At 50.7% G+C, this 20494-nt stretch overlaps 1 protein-coding gene across 2 annotated transcripts; it reads left to right on the top strand.

Moving 5' to 3' along the window:
- Positions 1 to 73: 73 nt before the first annotated feature.
- On the top strand, positions 74 to 19084 carry ARSD (arylsulfatase D). 2 transcript variants are annotated; one of them, XM_055338274.1, is made up of 10 exons: positions 74 to 178; positions 1960 to 2109; positions 5989 to 6110; positions 8307 to 8429; positions 10895 to 11318; positions 11502 to 11638; positions 12750 to 12884; positions 15023 to 15185; positions 16669 to 16790; positions 17814 to 19084. In XM_055338274.1, exons 1-10 carry the CDS (start codon positions 126 to 128, stop codon positions 18176 to 18178), a joined length of 1794 nt encoding a protein of 597 aa, XP_055194249.1. In that variant the 5' UTR covers positions 74 to 125; the 3' UTR covers positions 18179 to 19084. The 2 variants fall into 2 exon arrangements, with proteins under 2 accessions (XP_055194249.1, XP_055194250.1); XM_055338275.1 differs by lacking the exon at positions 8307 to 8429.
- The last annotated feature ends 1410 nt before the right edge of the window (positions 19085 to 20494 follow it).

Genomic DNA, 20494 nt, shown 5'->3' with positions numbered 1-20494 from the left:
CAGGGCCCCGCGGAAACAGGTTTGCAGGATCGGTTCCCGGAAGCCCCGGGGCCGCAGGAGGTGCGGCGCGTAGGCGGGACGGGCGCCGAGGGCCAAGGTCCTGCGCGCCCCGTGCGCTCGCGGCCATGGCTCCCGGGACTCCCGGGGCTCCCGGGGGACGCGGCGCGCCCGCTGCCAGGTGCGCGGGGCCCGGGGAAGGGGGCGGGGGGTGCACACGGGGGAGCGCGGCCCCCGGGGCGGCAGGGCGGGCGGGGTGAGCCCCGGGAGTCGCCAAATCGCGGGGAGGCGTCCGTGTCGCAGTCGCAGGGACGCGGGACTGGAGAGCTGGCGCTGGAGGGTCGGGGGGGACACAAACGGAGGGACCCGGGGGGTGGGGGGACAGAGAGGGCACCCCCGGGCAGAGCGCGGCCGGGTCCCCACCGCCCCCACGCGCTCCCTTGGCCCCAGTGTCCCCTCCCTCTACGACCCTGCGGCCCCCCCCAAGAGCGAGGCCGGGTCCCCACCAACCCCCGCGCGCTCCCTTGGCCCCAGTGTCCCCTCCCTCCATGACCCTGTCCCCCCCACTCCCTGTCCCCCCCCCCGGAGAGGCCGGGTCCCCACCGCCCCCACGCGCTCCCTTGGCCCCCAGTGTCCCCTCCCTCCATGACCCTGTCCCCACCCCCCCGGAGAGGCCGGGTCCCCACCGCCCCCACCGCCCGGACACGCTCCCTTGGCCCCAGTGTCCCCTCCCCCCACTCTCTGCCCCCCGGAGCGCGGCCTGGTCCCCAGAGCCCACTCTCCGAGGCAGGCACTCCTCCCCCCCGTTCCGTCTGCACCCCCACCCCGCTCCCTCCCTCCCTCCCTCCCCGCCGGGTTCCGCTCCCCGCCCCCGCCCCCCCCCGCCCTCCCCGACTCGGTGGCACGTCCGGTCCCACCCCCAGGTCCCGCCCCGCAGCGCGCCGCTTCCTTCCTCCGCGCGGCTCGCTCCCGCCCCGGCCCCGCCCGACCCCAGCCCTGGCGCGGCGCTGGCCTCGCACCGCGACCCTGGGGCCCGCGCAGCCCCCGCGACCCCTGGGCGGAGCGCAGCCGTGCCCCGTGCCCGCCGCGCCCCCCCCCCGACGCGCCGGGCCCCCTCCCGGGTTGCGGCCGCCCCCGAACGCTGCGCCCACGGCCTGTCCCGCCGCGGCCACCCCAGACCCCGGCCCCCAGCCTCCGGGCGCGACGGGGGGACCCCGCCGGGGGCCGCGGGCACGCTGGAGCCGCCAGCTTGGAGCCAGGAACGGGGACCAGGGCGCCCCGGGCCCCCCCACATTCCTCCTTAGAAAGTGCGTGTCCGCCCTTGCGGCGACCTCTGGGCCGGCCTGCGTCCCGGGGGGTCGCCCCGGGGAGGGACGGGGACACCTGGGCAGCCGGGGAGGCAGGAGGGCGCGATCCGGGGAGGCGACCCTACCCTTTAGCGAGGGCACTCCCAGAAGGAGCGGGGTTACCAAGGGTCGGGAGGGGGGCACTAAGGGCTTCCTTCCGCGCAAGACACTTCACTGGGGCACACGGGTCTTGCGGGGGTCCTGCGGGGGGGGGGTCCTATGAGGGGTCCTGGGGAGGGTCCTGCGGGGGGTCTTGCGGAGCGGTCCTTCGGTGGGTCCTGTGGGGGGTCCTGCGGGGGGTCCTGGGGAAGGTCCTGCAGTGGGTCCTGCGGGGGGGGGGTCCTCCGGGGGGTCCTGATGTGGGTCCTGTGGAGGGTCCTGCGGGGGTCCTCCCGGGGGGGGGGTCCTGCGGGGTGTCCTGCGGGGGGTGTCAGTATCGGGAGCAATCAGAGCAAAAGGAGGCAGAACGCACAGGAGACGGCTCCGTCAGTAAATCCCAACCTCGCACCTAGCGGCACCACGTGCCGCCCCAGCAAGCTGCTTCGGGAGGCCAGGCCGGCTTAACGTCGCACGTAAACCCGAGACCTTACTTTTGGCCGCCGGCTTGTCTCTGCAGGCACTCCTGGTGGCCTCTCCTCCTCCTGTGTTTGCTCCCGGGGACGTGTCACTTAAAAGCAGCAAATGCCTTCAAACCCAATATTCTACTGATAATGGCAGATGATCTTGGCATTGGGGATCTTGGTTGCTATGGGAACAGCACCCTCAGGTACAGTATGCTGGGGGTCCTGGGTATGCCCAGGCGTAGGGGGGTACACGGCGCTGAATGATGCGCTTAAAACCTGCCTGTAGTGGGAAACTCCTTAGTGCCTCAGAGTGAAGAGCGAAGAAATGATTTTTTGGCAGGGAAGCAGGGTGCCAAACTGATATTTTCAGACAGGGCACTCTGGTGGGTGGGGGTATTTGATTCATTCGTAGGGCTGCCCTAACACAGGGCCCCACAGGAGTAAGTGTAGACAAGAGGAATTTATTCTGTCTCAGTCCTGGAAACCAGATGTCTGAGATGGAGGCCCAGTGGGGGAGACACGCTCCCCCTCTTGGGGGAGCTCCAGGGAGGGTCCCTCCCGCCTCTTCTGGCATCTGGGGCCCCAGGCCTCCCCGGCTGGTGACCACATCCCTCCAGTCTCCGCCTCCATCCTCCTCTGCATCTGTATCTCCTCCTCTGTCTCTTACGAGGACCCTTGTCATTGCCTGTAGGGCTCATCCTCATCCCAGATGAGCTCATCATTAGATCCTTACCTAATTACACCTGTAAAGACCCCATTTCCAAGTAAGGCCCCCCCACCCTAGTGGATTAGGCCAGGCGGATCTGCCCTGGGGGCTGCTATTCACCCACCTTAGCGGGCGCTGATTGCACATTCACAGTATGCAGGCTCCTAGGCCATCCCTGGTGGCAAACAAGTGTACGGTGATGTTTGCAGGCTCGATGCAGCAAGAGGAGAAAAGGTAGGAAAGCACCTCATTCCGTTTCTTTTAGGAAGACCACCACCCCAACGTCACACAACCTGCCTTGGAATAGCTGCCCACCTTGGGACTGGCCTGCAGAGGCCCACCCCACCCCCCTTTGGTCACAGCCCCTCTAACATCAGCAGAAATCTGGCCTGTGTGTCCAGGGACCTTCCTTCCCCACGCTGACCCTGCCCACTTACATCTGCCAGAACAGATCCTTCACCCAGTGAAAGTGGACAGTTCACTGGCTTCTGGCATTTTCAGAGATGTGCATCCATCACCACGATGCATTTTAGAATATTTTCACACCCCCAAGGAACGCCTTGCACTCTCTGAGCCATCATGCCCTGTTATGGACTGAAGGGTGTCCCCAGAATTCATATATGATGAATTCCTAACCCCTCAGGACCTTTTGTGGGCTGCTGGTTTGGGTTCAGCAAACATAAGCCATTAAGAAATCAAGAAACTGGGGCTGCATTCCCATTACCACCCCTAGGGGGTCGGCACCCATGATTTTTATGTCTAGTGTTTCTCCTTCCAGCTAAAATACTGGCAGTGCAAGGACAATCTTTGGGGACATCCTAAAGCCAGCAAAGATGTTCTCTTAATTTAACTCATTGGCTCGTTGATGAAGACATTGGGCCAACCAGCCACACGAGTTGCAGCATGCCACTTAGGGATGTGGGGCCGTGCCCCTCGCGATGCACCTGTAAGAAACGTGGCCATTCTGCCCAAACCTACTACACTTTGCTGGTCTTCAAAATGTTGTCTACACTGCACGTCCACCCACCCCAACACGGGCAGGCCACACCCCCCTTTAAAAATCCTGCCAAAGTAAGCTATCAAGGCTGACAGGTGAAGACTTAACTTGCGTGTAAGAACCACCTGCCTGAGGGAAACTGTCTTTGGCTCCATGTCCCATAAGCCATCTTTGCCTTCGTCCTTCAGTGATTTGCTATGGAATCATTCCGACTTCTGTCGCACATCACATAAGCCGCTCTTCACTAGTAAATCCGTCCCCTCGAATCATTTCTAGCAACCACAGTATTTGCCGTGCGTGCCTAAATACCCTATAAGACGGTTGTGCTCGAAATCAGGGCTCAGACATCCTCCTTGTCAATCCCTCCGCTCGCTCGTGTGGGCCACACCAGCTCCGTTTCGTATCTTGCCTCGTAAGAAAGGGGCCTCAAGAACCCATGAGGTGTGTAATGAATGTGTAGCCGCTGAGGGTCAGGGGGATAGGAGTTCAGGACAGAAGAGGGAGCCCCGGAACTGGCTCTGTGGCCCCCTCAACCTGCCTCTGAATAGCTGTGCCATCAGTCACATGTCCAGCCTCAGTTTCCCTTCTTGATGTAAGGCCATTGGATGATCTCCATGTTTCTTTCTGGCCCCATAATGCAAAACACGGAAGTGACCCCTGATGCTCTAACAGCAAATCCACACCAGGCATGTGTTAACGATATAGCCAACTCTCTAGATAACGTGGAACCTGCCCGTTTTATTACCATCATAGGAAGAAAAGATATCTCTTCTCTCGGGAAAGTCGCATTTATGCCCTGCCCCTCCATTCCTTTGCTGAGAGTCACTGGGCTATTCCTCAGCATATTAATATCATTCTCAGAACTCTTATTCTTTCTGCTTTTTTTTCCCTCTGTTTTTTAAATAAAAATATCTGATCCCACATGCCAGAGAGTTATTTTAAACAAAAAGAATGCATAAAAAATGAAAGGCACTTGAGTGTAGTATTTCAGGATTATATTTGCCAATCAACTTGGTTAGGGAAAGAGGGAGATGACGTACATTGACTGAGAAGCAGAGAATTTAAAATCACTAGCAGCATCTTTCCTGTTTTAAGGTGCGTTTTAACAAGTAGAGGAATGAGGTTCTGCAGGAAAGATTTCAATGCTGGGGTTGAAACCTGTGATGTTTTTCATTCTGTTCCACAGTATAGATAATCATGAAGACATCTGTAAGAGATAAATACTTGATAGAAGAGAGATAGATACTAGACAGATAAATGATTGATGGATGGTGAAATGAACCGATGGATGGATGAATGGGTGAAGGATGGATGGATGGAAGTATTGATGGATTTCCATCAATATGGATGGATGATTGGAAAGATGGGTGGATGGATGGGTGAAGACATGGATGGGTAGAAGGTTGGATGAATGGATGGATGGATGAGGGTGGGTGGAAAGATTGATGGGTGGAAGGTTGGATGAGTGGACAAATGATGGGTGTATGGAAAGATGGGTGGGTGGATGGATAGATGGACAGAAAGATGGATGGTTGGTTTAATGGATGGATGAAGGATGGATGGATGGATTCATTGGTGGATGAAGGATGGATGGAAAGATTGATGGATGGAAGGAAAGGTGGATGGGTGGATGATGGATGGAAAGACGGATGAGTGAAAGGATGAATGAATGGAAAGATGAGTGGATGGACGGATGGAAGGATGGATAGATACATGATACATAGATCGGTAGGTAATAGATGGACGACCATTGGATAGCAAACTAGAGATAGAACTTCTGTAAACTGAGACATAGCTCAGAGCTAACATAATTATACTTCGCTGCTAGAATCCTATAAGCCCTTGCAATTCATATTCAGAGCTTAGTAAAAAAAAAAAAGTAAATTTTAATAGTTGGGTTATTGAAAACACCCAACCTTAATACCGAAATGGGTGATTTTTAATAACAGCATTTATATTTCAGTCGCTCACAATTTCAAAAAGAGTCAAAGGGGACAAAAGCAGCCAGGGCAATCTTAACTGACAGCTGTTCTTTGAAAACAGGCGTGGCCAGGCCCCAGCAGCTGCCCGGGGGAGCAGGTGTCGAGTACTAGCATCAGCTGTGGCTTCTGGGCCGGCGAGGGGCCAGGAAGCCACAGCCGAGTGACTACAGAGAACAGCTTGCACACAGCAGGGCGAGGGGCGCTGTGTCTTTAGGAACAGAGTCGTCAGGAAAGAAGCTGCAGGGGTCACAGAGTGGGTGGGTGGAACCCCCATAGGCAGCTACCTATGTAAAACCCTAAGGAAATACTGGTGTGCTCCGCGCCCTACTTCTCGGTGCAGGGGTCCTGGTCAGCACGTCCCCCGCCTGACAGGGATGTTTGTGTGTGGTTTGCTCAGGACACCCAATATCGACCGGCTTGCAGAGGAAGGCGTGAGGCTCACCCAGCACCTGGCGGCCGCCCCCCTCTGCACCCCCAGCAGATCTTCCTTCCTCACGGGGAGGCACTCCTTCAGATCAGGTCAGTGTGGTGGGGACGACCGAGAGGGGGGCACATCTGCGTCCACTCATGTCTTGCCCGTGGTATCATTAGCGATGCTTGAGATGCAGGGAAAATGGTGCAGATACCATCTGCGGTGCCATCACCCTGAAATTATGTAAAAAGAATGAATACTGTGTTTTAGGTAAGTCACGCGATGATTGGGTTGATTGGGAATTCAGACGCCGAACCTGTCCAAGGGTAGCTGGTTTGGGTTGACATCACACTTATTGGTTTAAATATTTTAGTTTAGAGGAATATTTCCTTATATGGCCAAGGGGACTTCGAAGAGGCGATTAAGTGGAGGGTCTTGAGATGGGAACGTTATTCTAGATTATCCAGGTGGCTCCATGTCCTCACAAAGGTCCTTATGAGAGAGAAGCATGAGTTAGAGGACAAGGAGGACGTTGGTGTGGTGCACTTCAGGTATGGCTTGTCATTGTCTACTGAAGCTGAATGCACGCACGTGCCGTGACCCAGCAATGCCTAAGTACGTGCCCAACATGTACACATGTGCGTGTTCTGCAGAAGATGGAATGGGAATGTTCACGGCACCACAGTCTGTAAGGTGCTGACATAGATATAGTTCATCAGTGGAAGACTGCGTTAATAAACTGGCGTATCCACGTATTGGAATATTGTTGTATTCTCTGAGCAGCCAAATGGAGTACCACAGATGGGGCAGCCTAAACAGACATGAATCTTCTCACCATCTTGGAGGCTGGGAGCCTGGGATCCAGGTGTCGGCAGGACTGGCTCCCTGTGAGACCTCTCTCCTGGGCATGTAGACGCCGTGTTCTCCCCGTGTCCTCACGTGGTGGCCCCTCTGTGCATGTCTGTGTCCTCACCTCATCTTCTTATAAGGACCCTGGTCCTATGGGGATCAAAGCCCACCCCAGTGAGCTCATTTATACCTCTTTAAAGTATCTTCAAATACAGTTGCATTCTGAGGTGCTGGGGGTCAGGTCTCTATGCACAAGATGCTAGTAGCAGCCACTCTCCCCACCAAGTTGTGACAACCAAAAATGCCTCCAGGCAATGCCAAGGATTCCCCGCGGGGCAGAATTACCTTTGGTTGGGAGCCACTGCCACAGATAGATCATGGAGAGACAATAGAGATAGGTAGGTAGGCAGATAGATAAATAGATAATAGATTGATAGGTGATATTAATAGATTGATAGCTGGGGAGATACATAGATAAATTATAGATACATGGATGGATGGATGGATGGATGGATGGATGGATGGATGGATAATAGATGCATTGATAGATTAATATAGATGGATAGATGGATAGAAAGATGAATGGATGGGTGGGTAGATGGATAGATGGAGGGATGATTAGATTAGATAGATAGATAGATAGATAGATAGATAGATAGATAGATAGAGGAATCAATGGATGGGTAGGTAGGTGGATGGATGGATAGATGGATGGTTGGATGGATGGATGGATGGATGGATGGATAAATGGATGGATGGATGGATAGATAGATAATAGAATCGATGGACGGATGGATAGATAGATAATAGAATCGATGGGTGGATGGATGGATGGATGGATGGATGGATAGATAATAGAATCAATGGATGGATGGATAGATAGATAGATAGATAATAGAATCGATGGATGGATGGATTGATGGATGATAGATAGATAGATAGATAGATAGATAGATAGATAGAAAAAAAAAGACAGATAGATAGATAGATAGAGGAATCAATGGATGGATAGATGGATGGTTGGATGGATGGATGGATAGATAGATAGATAGATAGATAGATAGATAGATATAGAATCGGTGGATGGATAGATAGGTAGATGGATGGATGGATGGATCGATGGATGGATCGATCGATAGATGAGAGGATGGATGGTTGGATGATGAAGAGAGAGAGAAAGATAGAGACACAATCTCTCCTTCTAAGACAGGGTTTCTCAACCTCAGCAGTGCTGACATCTGGGCTGGATGGTTCTCTGTGGTGTGGACATCCTGGGCACGCTAGGGTGTCCCCACCCACCACATGCCAGTAGCATCCCTCCCTCAACTGCGATCACCCAGACCAATCCCAAGCAGGGTGAAGAGTCCACTGGCGTGGGCCAGGCCCCTCCCCAGGTGAGAACCCGTGTTGTAGTCATGGGAGAGTGAGTGCGTGCTCTCTGCTCTGCTCCACAGGCATGGAAGCCCATGATGGGTACCGCGCCCTCCAGTGGAACGGGGCATCGGGCGGACTCCCCAAGAACGAAACCACATTTGCGAGAATCCTGCAGCAGCAAGGTTACGCAACCGGCCTCATAGGTACTCCTATTGTTCAGGGAGCAGGACGGTCAACCATCAAAAGAACTTGTTTCCCTACGGGGCCAAAAAGTCACGTGTCCGAACCCAAATCAGGGGCTGGCCCCATGTGACCTCTCTTGGACCAGTCATACTGTTGGATCGTCTGTCATTCTGTAGGGGATGATGGGAATCCTCTGGAGAGCTGGTTCTCAGACATCGTTAGTTCAAGGGCCAACCCTGTAAGACCACCTGTCTGAGAAGGGCACTCTGACACCTGCTAGGTTACTTCTTTGCAGATGGGCGCTCCCCCGTCATGGGCCAGACGCTTGTGACCCTTTTCACTCCTTGCTCAGCCTGTGTGCTTAGAAGTCGTATCCCGTCTTACAGGAATCGGAGGCTAGATGACGACGGCGTCTTCCCTGACCCCTCGGTCAAGGGAGGGCTGGGTCAGATCCGTGTGCAAGGGGGTCCCATTTGAGTCTTCATCAGCTTTTCCACACTCAGAGTCCCCGTTGAGTTTAGAGGGGACCGTGACACCCCCACTTTGTCAGGACGAGGGAGGGGTAATCACCCTTCCCCCCTTTTAAAATTTCCTACTACTTTAGAAATAGAGATTATGTAGATTTACTACCCACAGTTCCAGAGGCTGAGGAGTCCAAGATCCCGGGCTGACAGATTCCGTGTCTGGTGAGGACCCTCATCCTGCTTCACAGATGACCGTCTTCTCTCCATGTGTCACTCGTGAGAAGAAGGAGTGACCGTCTCTCTGGGGCGCTAATTCCATTCGTGGAGGCTCCAGCCTTAGAACTTGATCTCCTCCTCCCCCAAAGTCCTGCCTCCAAATACCATCAACCTCAGGGTCAGGTCTCAATGTAAGAATTTTGGGGAGACATAGATACTCAGGACATAGCTTATCGCTTCTTCAGGGACATTTTCAAGGACTTTGTGCGCATCTACTCTACTGCCTGTATTTCTCTTTTCAATCTTAAGACGTAGAGCAAAGCTTCTTAGTTACTAGAACTTTCCATTACCAGCTCACTGCCATTGGGTCAATGTCCTTCATCCCTACAACCACCCATGTATCTTCTACTCTGTGGGTGGAATTGTTTTTAACACTAGATAAGTAGATTTCTTTAGTGTTTACTGGAACTACGGACCAGGGTATCGGTTCCTTCTGTGAATCTTTATTCTTCTGGTCCACACACCTCATCTACGTTTAGACAAGGCTGTTCTTCACGTCCCAAATGGTAGAAAGCGGACGAGAAGGAGACTCTCCTGGATACTTTTCTTCTCCACCCGTTTCAACCCATTCCGGCATTTTCGCTTCCTTAAATGTAAGCGGGGGTACAAAGGGATGTCCCTGGGCTTGGAACTAAAACCAATGCTCTGTAATGGGAAGGAAGAACAGGGTGGGGACCTGGTTTAACCTCTGCACTTGGAAATTATGGCAAATAGTATGTTGGACCCTTTTCTGTCCTATTTTGTAGCTAGATTTAAGCTGGCTGAGTGTCTGGAGCACATAAAATAGGAAGAACCCAATTCTTGTATATCCTGCTAGAATTAGACATATGGGTCTCCTCATGTTCCATCTCAATGATTTTATAAAACTTACTGCCTTTGGAAAAAAGTCTATTACAAGCATTTGTTGCTCACTAGTTAGTGGAGTGAGCCAGTTCCTTCTATTCTGTTGTCAGATTATTCTAGAGCCAACCCCCTTTATCAAGTGGTTGTCTTTTAAGTAAGAAATATCAGTAAATGATATTTTCTGAGTTATTTAATAGCAGGATAGTCTAAGCTTGCAAACTTATAATTCCTAACAGTCCAGAAAATCTTAAACTTTCAATCTCTTTTTTTTTAATTTTTTTTATTTATTTATTTATGATAGTCATACAGTGAGAGAGAGAGAGGCAGAGACACAGGCAGAGGGAGAAGCAGGCTCCACGCACTGGGAGCCCGACGTGGGATTCGATCCCGGGTCTCCAGGATCGCGCCCTGGGCCAAAGGCAGGCGCCAAACCGCTGCGCCACCCAGGGATCCCTTAAACTTTCAATCTCTTGATAACGATCATGACTCCACACGTTCGTTTAGTAGTGCCATGCATTTTATATCAAACAAATTCATTTTATTCCTTTCTATTTTGAATTTCTATTATGTCCCTTTTTTAAAAGATTTTATTTATTTATTCATGAGAGACCCAGAGAGAGGCAGAGACACAGGCAGAGGGAGACGCAGGCTCCCTGCAGGGAGCCCGATGCGGGACTCGATCCCGGGACCCCGGGGTGATGACCTGAGCCAAAGGCAGATGCTCGACTGCTGAGCCACCCAGGTGTCCCTATTATGTTCCTTTCCTATTTCAGATTTTGCTGTTTGCATAGCATCCTTTTGATTGGAGCACGGCAGTTATTGAGAAGGTGATCGGTAGCACGCAGAGTTCCTTCAAGAGTACTTTCAGTGTGTGTTCTTTACCCCTCTGCTCTTATTTTCAGGAAAATGGCACCAGGGTATAAACTGTGAATCCCGTACCGACCACTGCCACCACCCACTGAACCATGGATTTGACTATTTTTATGGCATGCCTTTCACACTCGTGAATGACTGTCACCCAGACAGGCCCCCGGAAGTAGACGCCACCACCAGAGCAAAGCTGTGGCTTTCCACCCAAATGGCGGCCCTGGCGGTACTGACCATTGCTGTTGGCAAGGTTTGCGGGTTAATCTCCGTGCCCTGGAAGGTAGTTCTGGGTGCGGCCAGCCTCGTCTTCCTCTTCTTTGTCTCCTGGTACGCCAGCTTTGGGTTCGTGCGCCGTTGGAACTGTATCTTGATGAGAAACCATGACGTCACAGAGCAGCCCATGGATTTGGAAAGAACGACGAGTCACATGCTACGGGAGGCCATTTCGTATATTGAAAGGTAATAAAACCCTCCCATTTTTAAAGAGGAGGTGAGTTCTCAGAGCACCTGAGTGAGTCTCTTTGCCATCTTTGGGATTTCTTAAACCAGCCCCAATGGGGAGATGGGTTTCAAGGACTCAGATGGATCAAACAGGGTTGAAACAGGTGCCATTGTATCTGAAGGATGTTTTTCTTCTTTCAGAAATAAGCACCAACCATTTCTTCTCTTCTTGTCCTTGCTGCATGTACACATTCCCCTGGTAACCACAAAACAGTTTCTTGGGAAAAGCCAGCACGGCTTATATGGTGACAACGTGGAAGAGATGGATTGGCTTGTAGGTAAGTCAAGGTGCGGCCGTCCCTCATTCACCCTTGGCCTCACCGCACAACTTTGGTAACAGATGGGCCTCCTGACTATGAACCGGGTTGCAATAAAGAATAAGACAAAAGGCAAAGAATAGGGGGAGACTTCCCCGTATCATTCACATGCTCCTTCAGCACTTCCGGTTCCTCAATCCATTCCTGCACCAAATCATCCTTCCACAAAATGCATTATTTAAAGCTGTCATGTGACATCACAGAAAGGGAAGCAAGAACGCTGTTGTTCAGGGCAACAGACCAACATTGCTTCCCCCCGCACCGCCAACCCCCCCCCCAATGACCTTGAGAAAGCCTGGAGAGATCCGGTGAGTGACCTTGTAGATTCTGTTTGCTTTCACATTGAAGTATAGTTGATACACAAGGTTACCGCATTTCAAGTGTATATAGATTCTTAAAAGAACGTAGACATCTAAATTCTTGCAGGACCAGATGATTGTCCTGGGAGAAGCATGATGATTATAGTAGACCAGTAAAGAGGCAAATAACCTCAAAACATGAGGGTGGGTTACATAATGCTTTAAAAACACGCATTTCCACTGCTGCACCTGCCCACGTGGTTTGAAATCTCTACTTTCAGTGCTTTAGATGTGCATTTGGTCTCCGTAGAGAAAGCAAGGGCTGGGCTTATAGCTGGCTCTGCTCTCCTGAGCCTTGGCCTGCATATGCCAACACCACAAATTGATGCTCATGGCTCTGACTTCCTCCTATTTCAATAGGGGTCTCCCATGAAATCCTTTCTCAGCACGTTCCCACCCCCATGCACTCTTTACGGACACACATATTCATCCCAGCAGTGCATGTTCAGAGCACGCCATCCCTGGCATACTGCCTCTAGGCGTTTATTCTGTTTTCTATATTTGTGATACCTTTGTAAACAAGATTCTGAATCTTGTGGTATCAGAAAAATCAAGATAGGGGCTCACACTTTGTGATCACATTCATAATGATGGTGTCCTGGCAACTGCCGAGTCCCCTTATGAGACTTTCTAGCAAGAAAGGACAAATTGGGGTTGCATTCGCTGATGCTATTTCACTGGCTCTGTCGTGAAATGTTCCAATTCTTTCAAAGGTGAAGTCCTTAATGCCATTGAAGAAAACGGTTTGAAAAACACGACATTCACCTATTTTACCTCTGATCATGGAGGACATTTGGAGGCAAGAGACGAACGTGGCCAGCTGGGGGGATGGAATGGAATATTCAGAGGTGAGACCAATGGATATCAGGGGTTAAAAGGCAGATATATGACCCACCAAATGACTCCCAGAAATACAGGTTGGAAAACAACCAGAAGGGGGAAAAGTGTGCACTTTCAAAGGTGGATTTCTTGAGCAGCTGCCATACACCAAATTCTATCCAGATGTTAAGAGAGAGAAAATAAGACATACGCCCTTCCCTTCAAGGGTTTACATTTTAGTGGAAGAGAGAGATATACAAATAAATAAGATAACATTAAAATAAATGCCACCCTAAATCAAAGGTAGGGCAGTAACCATAAGCTTAGTTACATATTCCACTATGTCATGCGAGATTGGGGGCATTATACCTTTGTTTTTCCATTTTTAAATATATTTTATTCATTTATTTGAGAGAGAGATAGAGATAGCATGAGCAGGGGGTGAGAGGGAGAAGCAGGCTCTCTGTTGAGCTGGGAGCCTGACACAGGGCTTGGTCCCAGGACCCCGAGATCATGACCTGAGCCCAAGGTAGATGCCTAGCCAGCTGAGCCACCCAGGCGCCCCTATATTGCCATTAAAAAAAAATCTGATACAGTCACTCTGCATGATTCGTGGATTCCATATTTACTTGCTAAAATTTATCTGTAACCCCAAAATCAGTATTTGCAATGTCTTTGCACTCATTTGAACAGCAGTGAAAACATTCATTGCCCGACACACACGTTCTCAGCTAAGGTCAGATGAGGCGACCCTGTTGCCTACATTTCGTCTCTCAGACTATACACACGTGTCCTTTTTGTGGTGTCTTTAGTGGCCATGTTTTTGTGGTTTTGTTTGGGTTTTGTTGATGACTCTGCTGCTTCAAGTGGCACCAACTGTACTGCCAAAGGGCTGTGCTCTGTTCCCAAGGGCAAGAAGCTTGCGATGGGCCGTATGGAGAAAATAAGTACGTTAGATTGGCTTCATCCAGACGCGAGTTCCCACACTGTTGGCCATGAGGTCAATGCAAACGAATTGGAGTATCTACTCAAGAAGGGGTCTTTAAACCAAAACATACGAAAATAGACCAATTGACTGAAGCAAATACAGGGACAGAGTCTCCCTGGTACTGAGCCCTGTATTAAATCTGGAAGTCGGGGTTCAGTATTTGCTAACTGGGTGTTTGTGGCGACTTTGTAGAACATCACTCTGGGGAGTAATGAGGGTCGACTGTATATGTTCCTATGGCTTGGAAGTGGATGTTTTCCCCCGTCTTCCGTGTACATCCTGAAGCTGTAATAGGTTCATGATTCTCATCATTCCCAGTAGTATATTCTACAAACCGCCGACACCTTGATTTCCAACTGTGAGACCAGAGCAGAGTAGCTGCAAAGCCACATCCGACTCCCAACGTACAGAACTGAGACCTAATACACAGGAGTGAAGCTGCTGGTTTACAGTAACTTATTATGCAGCAGCAGCAGCGCAAAACGAAGGCAGACGAGGCGAGTGCGTTATTACAGTTTCCAAACTGCAACAAAGCTGCATTTATTTAGCAAGACTCTGAACACATGTACCCTTCTTGTTCACAAGTCTCCTTTTGTAACATAGGATGGCTTTAATTCCCATACCCAGAGCTCCTAGGGAGTGTAAGCATGTTGTCTAATGCTCAGTACCTATACGCCTTTCCCCAAGAGCCAATCTGGGCCCCAACCCATTGCCAGGGATCCCAGAAATGAAGAATAACCAGGAAAAGCAGTAAAGGAACAGGTGGGTGGTATGGCAAGCAGGTGGGAGAGGAAGAGAAGCAGGGGGGTCCCAGACCCAATTTCTAGTCCTTCCAGAAAGAAAAAGGATAGAGGAAGGATCATGCACACTGTGAAATCCCAATGCATTACACCTCTGAAGCCACGCATTGCACGCCCCGTGTGTTCCAATGGTCATAAAGACTCATCGAATGTCAAGAGGAGAGCATATGGACTCCACCTGCCTGTGGGGGTATGGCGAGGTTCTGGAATTATTGCTGCAAACATTTTGGGAGGTGCAGGTTGCTAAAGTGTGCATTTGTGAGCAGGGGTGCCCAGGTCCATAGACAGAGACAGACAGGTGTATCCAGGTGTGTGTGTGTGTGTGTGTGTGTGTGGATGGGACCATCTCCTGGAGAATTCTAATGGCACTTACTTACAGGTGGCAAAGGGATGGGGGGCTGGGAAGGCGGCATCCGCGTCCCGGGGATCTTCCGGTGGCCTGGGGTGCTGCCAGCCGGCCGAGTGATCCACGAGCCCACCAGCCTGATGGATGTCTTCCCCACCGTGGTCCAGCTGGGGGGCGGCGAGGTGCCCCAGGACAGGTACACATGCAGTGAGACCCCCTCGTGCCCCAATTCCTGACAGCTATCCTTTACTATTTCACATGTAATGAGAAAACCTACCACGAGATTAAAGTTCTCACATCCTTGCATGGAGGGGACAGCCTAATGCAAAATAATCACACTCGGCAAAGAGTGATGATATAAAATATTGGGTCCTTCTCGTTTGGCTGTTTTGGTAAAATTTTAGAACTGCGCACAACAATGGGGGGATTGAAAGCATTAGATGTCGATCTGTTGAAACTCATCTCCCTATGATTTCCTGAAATGGACTTTTGCCCATATTTTAGTGAGGCTCTCACAGCATGCTTTAAAAAAATGATTTATTACCTCAATATTAGCACACGACCAAAGTCTCTTGCTAACACAAGATAAAAACAAAGCAGTAAATATTTTGATCATGATTGGATTTTACTCCATTTAGAGGGGCAAATAAATACTCCCGTATGAGAGAGATGGAACCAGTGCAGGTACGTGTCTGTGCTTATAAAATAAGACATTTATCTTAAGGGATTGGCTCATGCAATTGTGGAGGCTGGCAAACTGAAATCCTTACGTCAGGCCATCAGGCTGCAAACTCAGGTAGGATTGCTGTGTTGCAATCTTGAGGCAAAATCCCATCTTCCCTGGAAAACCCGTCTTTGCTCTTGGTGGCTGTCAACGGATTCGGTGAGGCCCACCCTCATTATGAATGGGCTCTGTTTTGCACAGAGCCCACTGACTGTGGATGTCAACCATTTCTAAAAAAACAAGTGCCCTCACAGCAACCCTTAGACTGGCGTTTTACCAAATCACTGAAGACTGTAACCCAGCAACTGTCATCATTAGGGTATAATTAAAATAAAAGTGCTTTACGGGATCCTTGGATGGCGCAGCGGTTTAGCGCCTGCCTTTGGCCCAGGGCGCGATCCCGGAGACCCGGGATCGAATCCCACGTCGGGCTCCCGGTGCATGGAGCCTGCTTCTCCCTCTGCCTGTGTCTCTGCCTCTCTCTCTCTCTGTGACTATCATAAATAAATAAAAATAAAAAAATAGTTCTTTAAAAATAAAAGTGCTTTACAACCGTAAGGAAAAACACTATGTTTGCACATTAAATTCAGATCAAGGATTTTTTTTAAATATCAATTGTTGTAAGGAAGACTCTCCAGGTCATGTGACCATCACTGGCTGTCTTCATCCGCTTCCTGCGGACGTATGACATCTTTTGGAATCTGTTATGTCTTAAAATGTTGCCGGTAGTGCTGTGTAACAAATGACCCCACAACTTAGTGACTTTGTGTCTAAAAACAATGACATGCATCTTGCTCAGCAGCTTGCAATCTGCATAGTATCAGAGAGACAGCTCATCTGTGCTGTTCTTGCTCTTAGTTGGGGGGCCCTTACAAGGTTAGAGTTTCATTTACAGGTGCAACACAGCCTGAGTGGTCTTGGTCTGATTCCTTCCTATGTCTGTTCATGGAATCAGGGTGATTGATGGCCGTAGCCTGGTGCCCTTGCTTCGAGGGGCTGCTGAGCACTCAGCACATGAGTTCCTGTTTCATTACTGTGGAAAGTATCTCCACGCGGCACGCTGGCATGAAAAGGACAGTGAGTACATGCCTTCCCCCGGTGCAAGGGGTGGCTTGCATGAGTCAGGGTTCCCCCAAGAAACAGAACCCACCATGTGTGGGATGCATGGATAGATGGAGGGAAGGGAGGGATGAGGGGTGGATGGATGGATGGATGGATAGACAAGAGACGCATTGATGAAAGATGGAGAGATGGATGAATGGGTTGGACAGAGGGATGAACAGAGAGAGACAGATGGACAGATGGATAGATGGGTGGGTGGACGGATGGATGGATGGGTGGAGAGATACATGGACAGGTAGATGGATGTATGGATGCATGAACAGATGCATGGTCAGATAGAGATGGATAGACGGAGAGATGGATGGGTGGATAGATGGATGGACAGGTGTATAGACAAATGGATAGATGGATGGGTGGATGAATGGATGAGTGGAGAGATGGATGGATGAGTGGAGAGATGGGTGGATGGATAGATAAATGAATGGGTGGATGATGGATGGATGGATGGATGGATGGGCTGTTTGAGAGATGAGTGGATGGATGCATGGATGGACAAATGAACAGATGGACAGACAGATGAATGGACAGATGCATGCTTGGGTGGATGGTAGATGGTGGACTGGTAATAGGATAAATTAACACACGAGATAGATGACAAGTAGATAATAGATGGATGAATGACAGAGAAGATAAGGAGATGTAGACAAATGGATGGATAGAAACACACACACACAGAGAGAGAGAGATTTGAAAGACATGTCTCATGTGGCTGTAGGGACTGGCAAGTCTGAAACGTTAAGGGCCAGCCCGCAGTCTGGCCAGTGTGGATGCTGCCACCTGGATTCTAAAGCCTAGAAACTCAGGCATGATTTCTAGATCGTACTCCGCAGGCATTCTTTCCTCTTAGGGGCCTTCAGTCTCCTTTGTCTCACACGTTCAATTGATTGGGTGAGACCCATCAGTCTGGAGGGCAGTCAGTCTACTAATATAAATGTTCATCTCCTTGGGTGCCCTGACTACGTCTCCATTTGCCTTTAGGTGGAAGACTCTGGAAGGTCCACTACATGACTCCACGGTTCCACCCCAAGGGTGCAGGGGCCTGCTATGGCCGAGGCGTGTGCCCCTGCTCGGGTGATGGTGTGACCCAGCACAGCCCGCCCCTGCTCTTCGAGCTCTCCAGGGACCCTTCCGAGGCTCGGCCCCTGTCCCCTGGCTCTGAACCTCTGTACCACATGGTAGTAGCACGGGTGGGTGAGGCCGTGGAGCAGCACAGAAAGACCCTGAGCCCTGTGCCCACCCAGTTTTCCCTGAGCAACATCATCTGGAAGCCGTGGCTGCAGCCGTGCTGTGGGACCTTCCCCTTCTGTGCGTGCGGGCAGGATGGAGATCACAGTGAGACATGACCTCACACTTGGCAGGATGCCCGTCATCAGACAGACAGATGGGGTGAAAAGAGTTGGCAGGGGTGTGGCAAAGAGTCGAACCCTCATGCCCTGTGGGTGGGCATGCGAACTGGAGCAGCCACTCTGGAAACAGTATGGAGGCTCCTCAAAAAATTCAAAATAGAGCTTCCTATGACCCAATGATTCCACTGCTGGGCCCCAAAGGAAATGGTAATAGGATCTCAAACAAATCTGCACCCCCATGTGCACAGCAGCATGATTCATGGCAGCCAAGACCTGGAAGGAACCCAACTGCTCATCGATGGATCGATGGATCGATGGATCGATGGATGGATGGATAAAGAGCAGGTGGTCCATCCACATGATGCAACATGACTCAGCCACGAGAAGGAAGGAGATCCTGCCATTTATGGATGACGTGGGGTGGACCTCAAGGACATTGTGCAAAGTGCAGTAAGTCAGACACACCTAGGAAAAAAAAAGCATGAGCTCACCGATACATGCAATCTTAAAAAGAAATTCGAACTTGTAGAAAGAGAGGGTACAATAGTGATGGCTGCTAGGAGTTTGCGGGGAGGTGGCTAGAGGATGCTCAGAGGACACGAACTTTCAGTTATGAGAGGATCACATCCTGGAGATGCCTGGGCCAGCACGGGGGGGTCTAGTTACTGATCCTGTGTCCTGTCCTTGAAATCTGCTGAGAGACTAGCCGTGCGGTGTCGTCGCCGTGCATACCCTACGTGATCATTAGCGAAGGTGATGGGTGCGTTAATTCACTTCACCGGGGTGGTCATTTCACGCGGTGTACGGGCATCGCATCATCGTGCTGTACACCATAAATACATACAGTTTTGCCAGTTCTGCCCCCGTGAATCTGCGAAATAAATATTGAACGTTTAAATTGAATATTTATTTATTTTAAAATTTTTTTTAATTTTTATTTATTTATGATAGTCACATAGAATGAGAGAGAGAGAGGCAGAGACACAGGCAGAGGGAGAAGCAGGCTCCATGCACCGGGAGCCCGACGTGGGATTCGATCCCGGGTCTCCAGGATCATGCCCTGGGCCAAAGGCAGGCGCCAAACTGCTGCGCCACCCAGGGATCCCCTAAATTGAATATTTAAAAGGGAGAGGCACATCTCGCCCACATACCAGGACGATGGAAGGGGACACACACCATAAGGTCTAGCCTGGGTTTCCCTGTCTTGAGTACCGTGTCCTGGGCACAGAGTGGGCAGTGGACACCCAGTAATGCCCCCAGTCCTGCTCCTCTCCTAAAGCTCGGGAGTGATCATGATGCCAGGATCCGATTTTTGTACACATTGATTTTAAAGCATCCATCCTTGGGGTTTCGCTGCGTCTGCGGACAGCCTTACACAAGGGGAGGCTGATGTTTCCCAGCCTCGTCTTTCTGGCTAACAGAGAAACCAGCTCCATGTCTGGTGTTGAGGATTGGAGGATCTCCTGAGTGGCTGATGTGACCCCACACGTTACATTCACCATCCCTCTGTCCTCATCTTACGAGTTAGAAATTACTTTGGGGCTGCTAGTAACAGACATCAGGAATAAATGCCATAAGTGAGAGAAGGATGTGTGCTCTCGGAGGGGAGCAACCGCGGGCTGGCAGCTTCATTGCAAATGCACGCTCTACTGTCCTCTGCCTCATGGCCTCAGGATGGCTGCAGCAGCTCCAGCCATGACGTGGACATTCCGGGCTGCAGGAAGAAGGGCATTCCTCCCAGTCGAGTCAGCCCCAGCAAAGGGGATTTTGCAGAAGCCCTAACCCCAGACCCCTGCTTCCATCCATAGATAGAACTGGGAATTGAGAGATGCACTCTTTCAAGTGGGCACATATCAGCCCCAGTGTTAGAATCAGGGTTCATCTCAGCCTGAAGGTGAGACAGCCTTTTTTTTTTTTTTTACTTGACCAAGGTCTGAAGTTTTTTTTTTAATTAATTTATTTATTTATTTATGATAGTCACACACACACAGAGAGAGAGAGAGAGAGAGAGAGGCAGAGACATAAGCAGAGGGAGAAGCAGGCTCCATGCACCGGGAGCCCGACGTGGGATTCGATCCCGGGTCTCCAGGATCGCGCCCTGGGCCAAAGGCAGGCGCCAAACCGCTGCGCCACCCAGGGATCCCTGACCAAGGTCTTTGATACGTCATTTCATTGCCAAATTAAGTGACTTCTTAAACATATTTAGCCCTTGCCGTTCATTTATAAACGTCAGGAATTTCTACAAGAAATCTCCTCCAGGGATTTTTTCTTTTTTTTTTTTCCGTCCTTTATGACTTGTTTATCTTCTTGTGA

This window comes from Nyctereutes procyonoides, unplaced genomic scaffold (genome assembly GCF_905146905.1).
Source record: "Nyctereutes procyonoides isolate TBG_1078 unplaced genomic scaffold, NYPRO_anot_genome, whole genome shotgun sequence".
Classification (NCBI taxonomy): Eukaryota; Metazoa; Chordata; class Mammalia; order Carnivora; family Canidae; genus Nyctereutes; species Nyctereutes procyonoides.
Note: the sequence above shows the minus strand (reverse complement) of the source record. Positions and strands in the feature narration are given on the sequence as shown.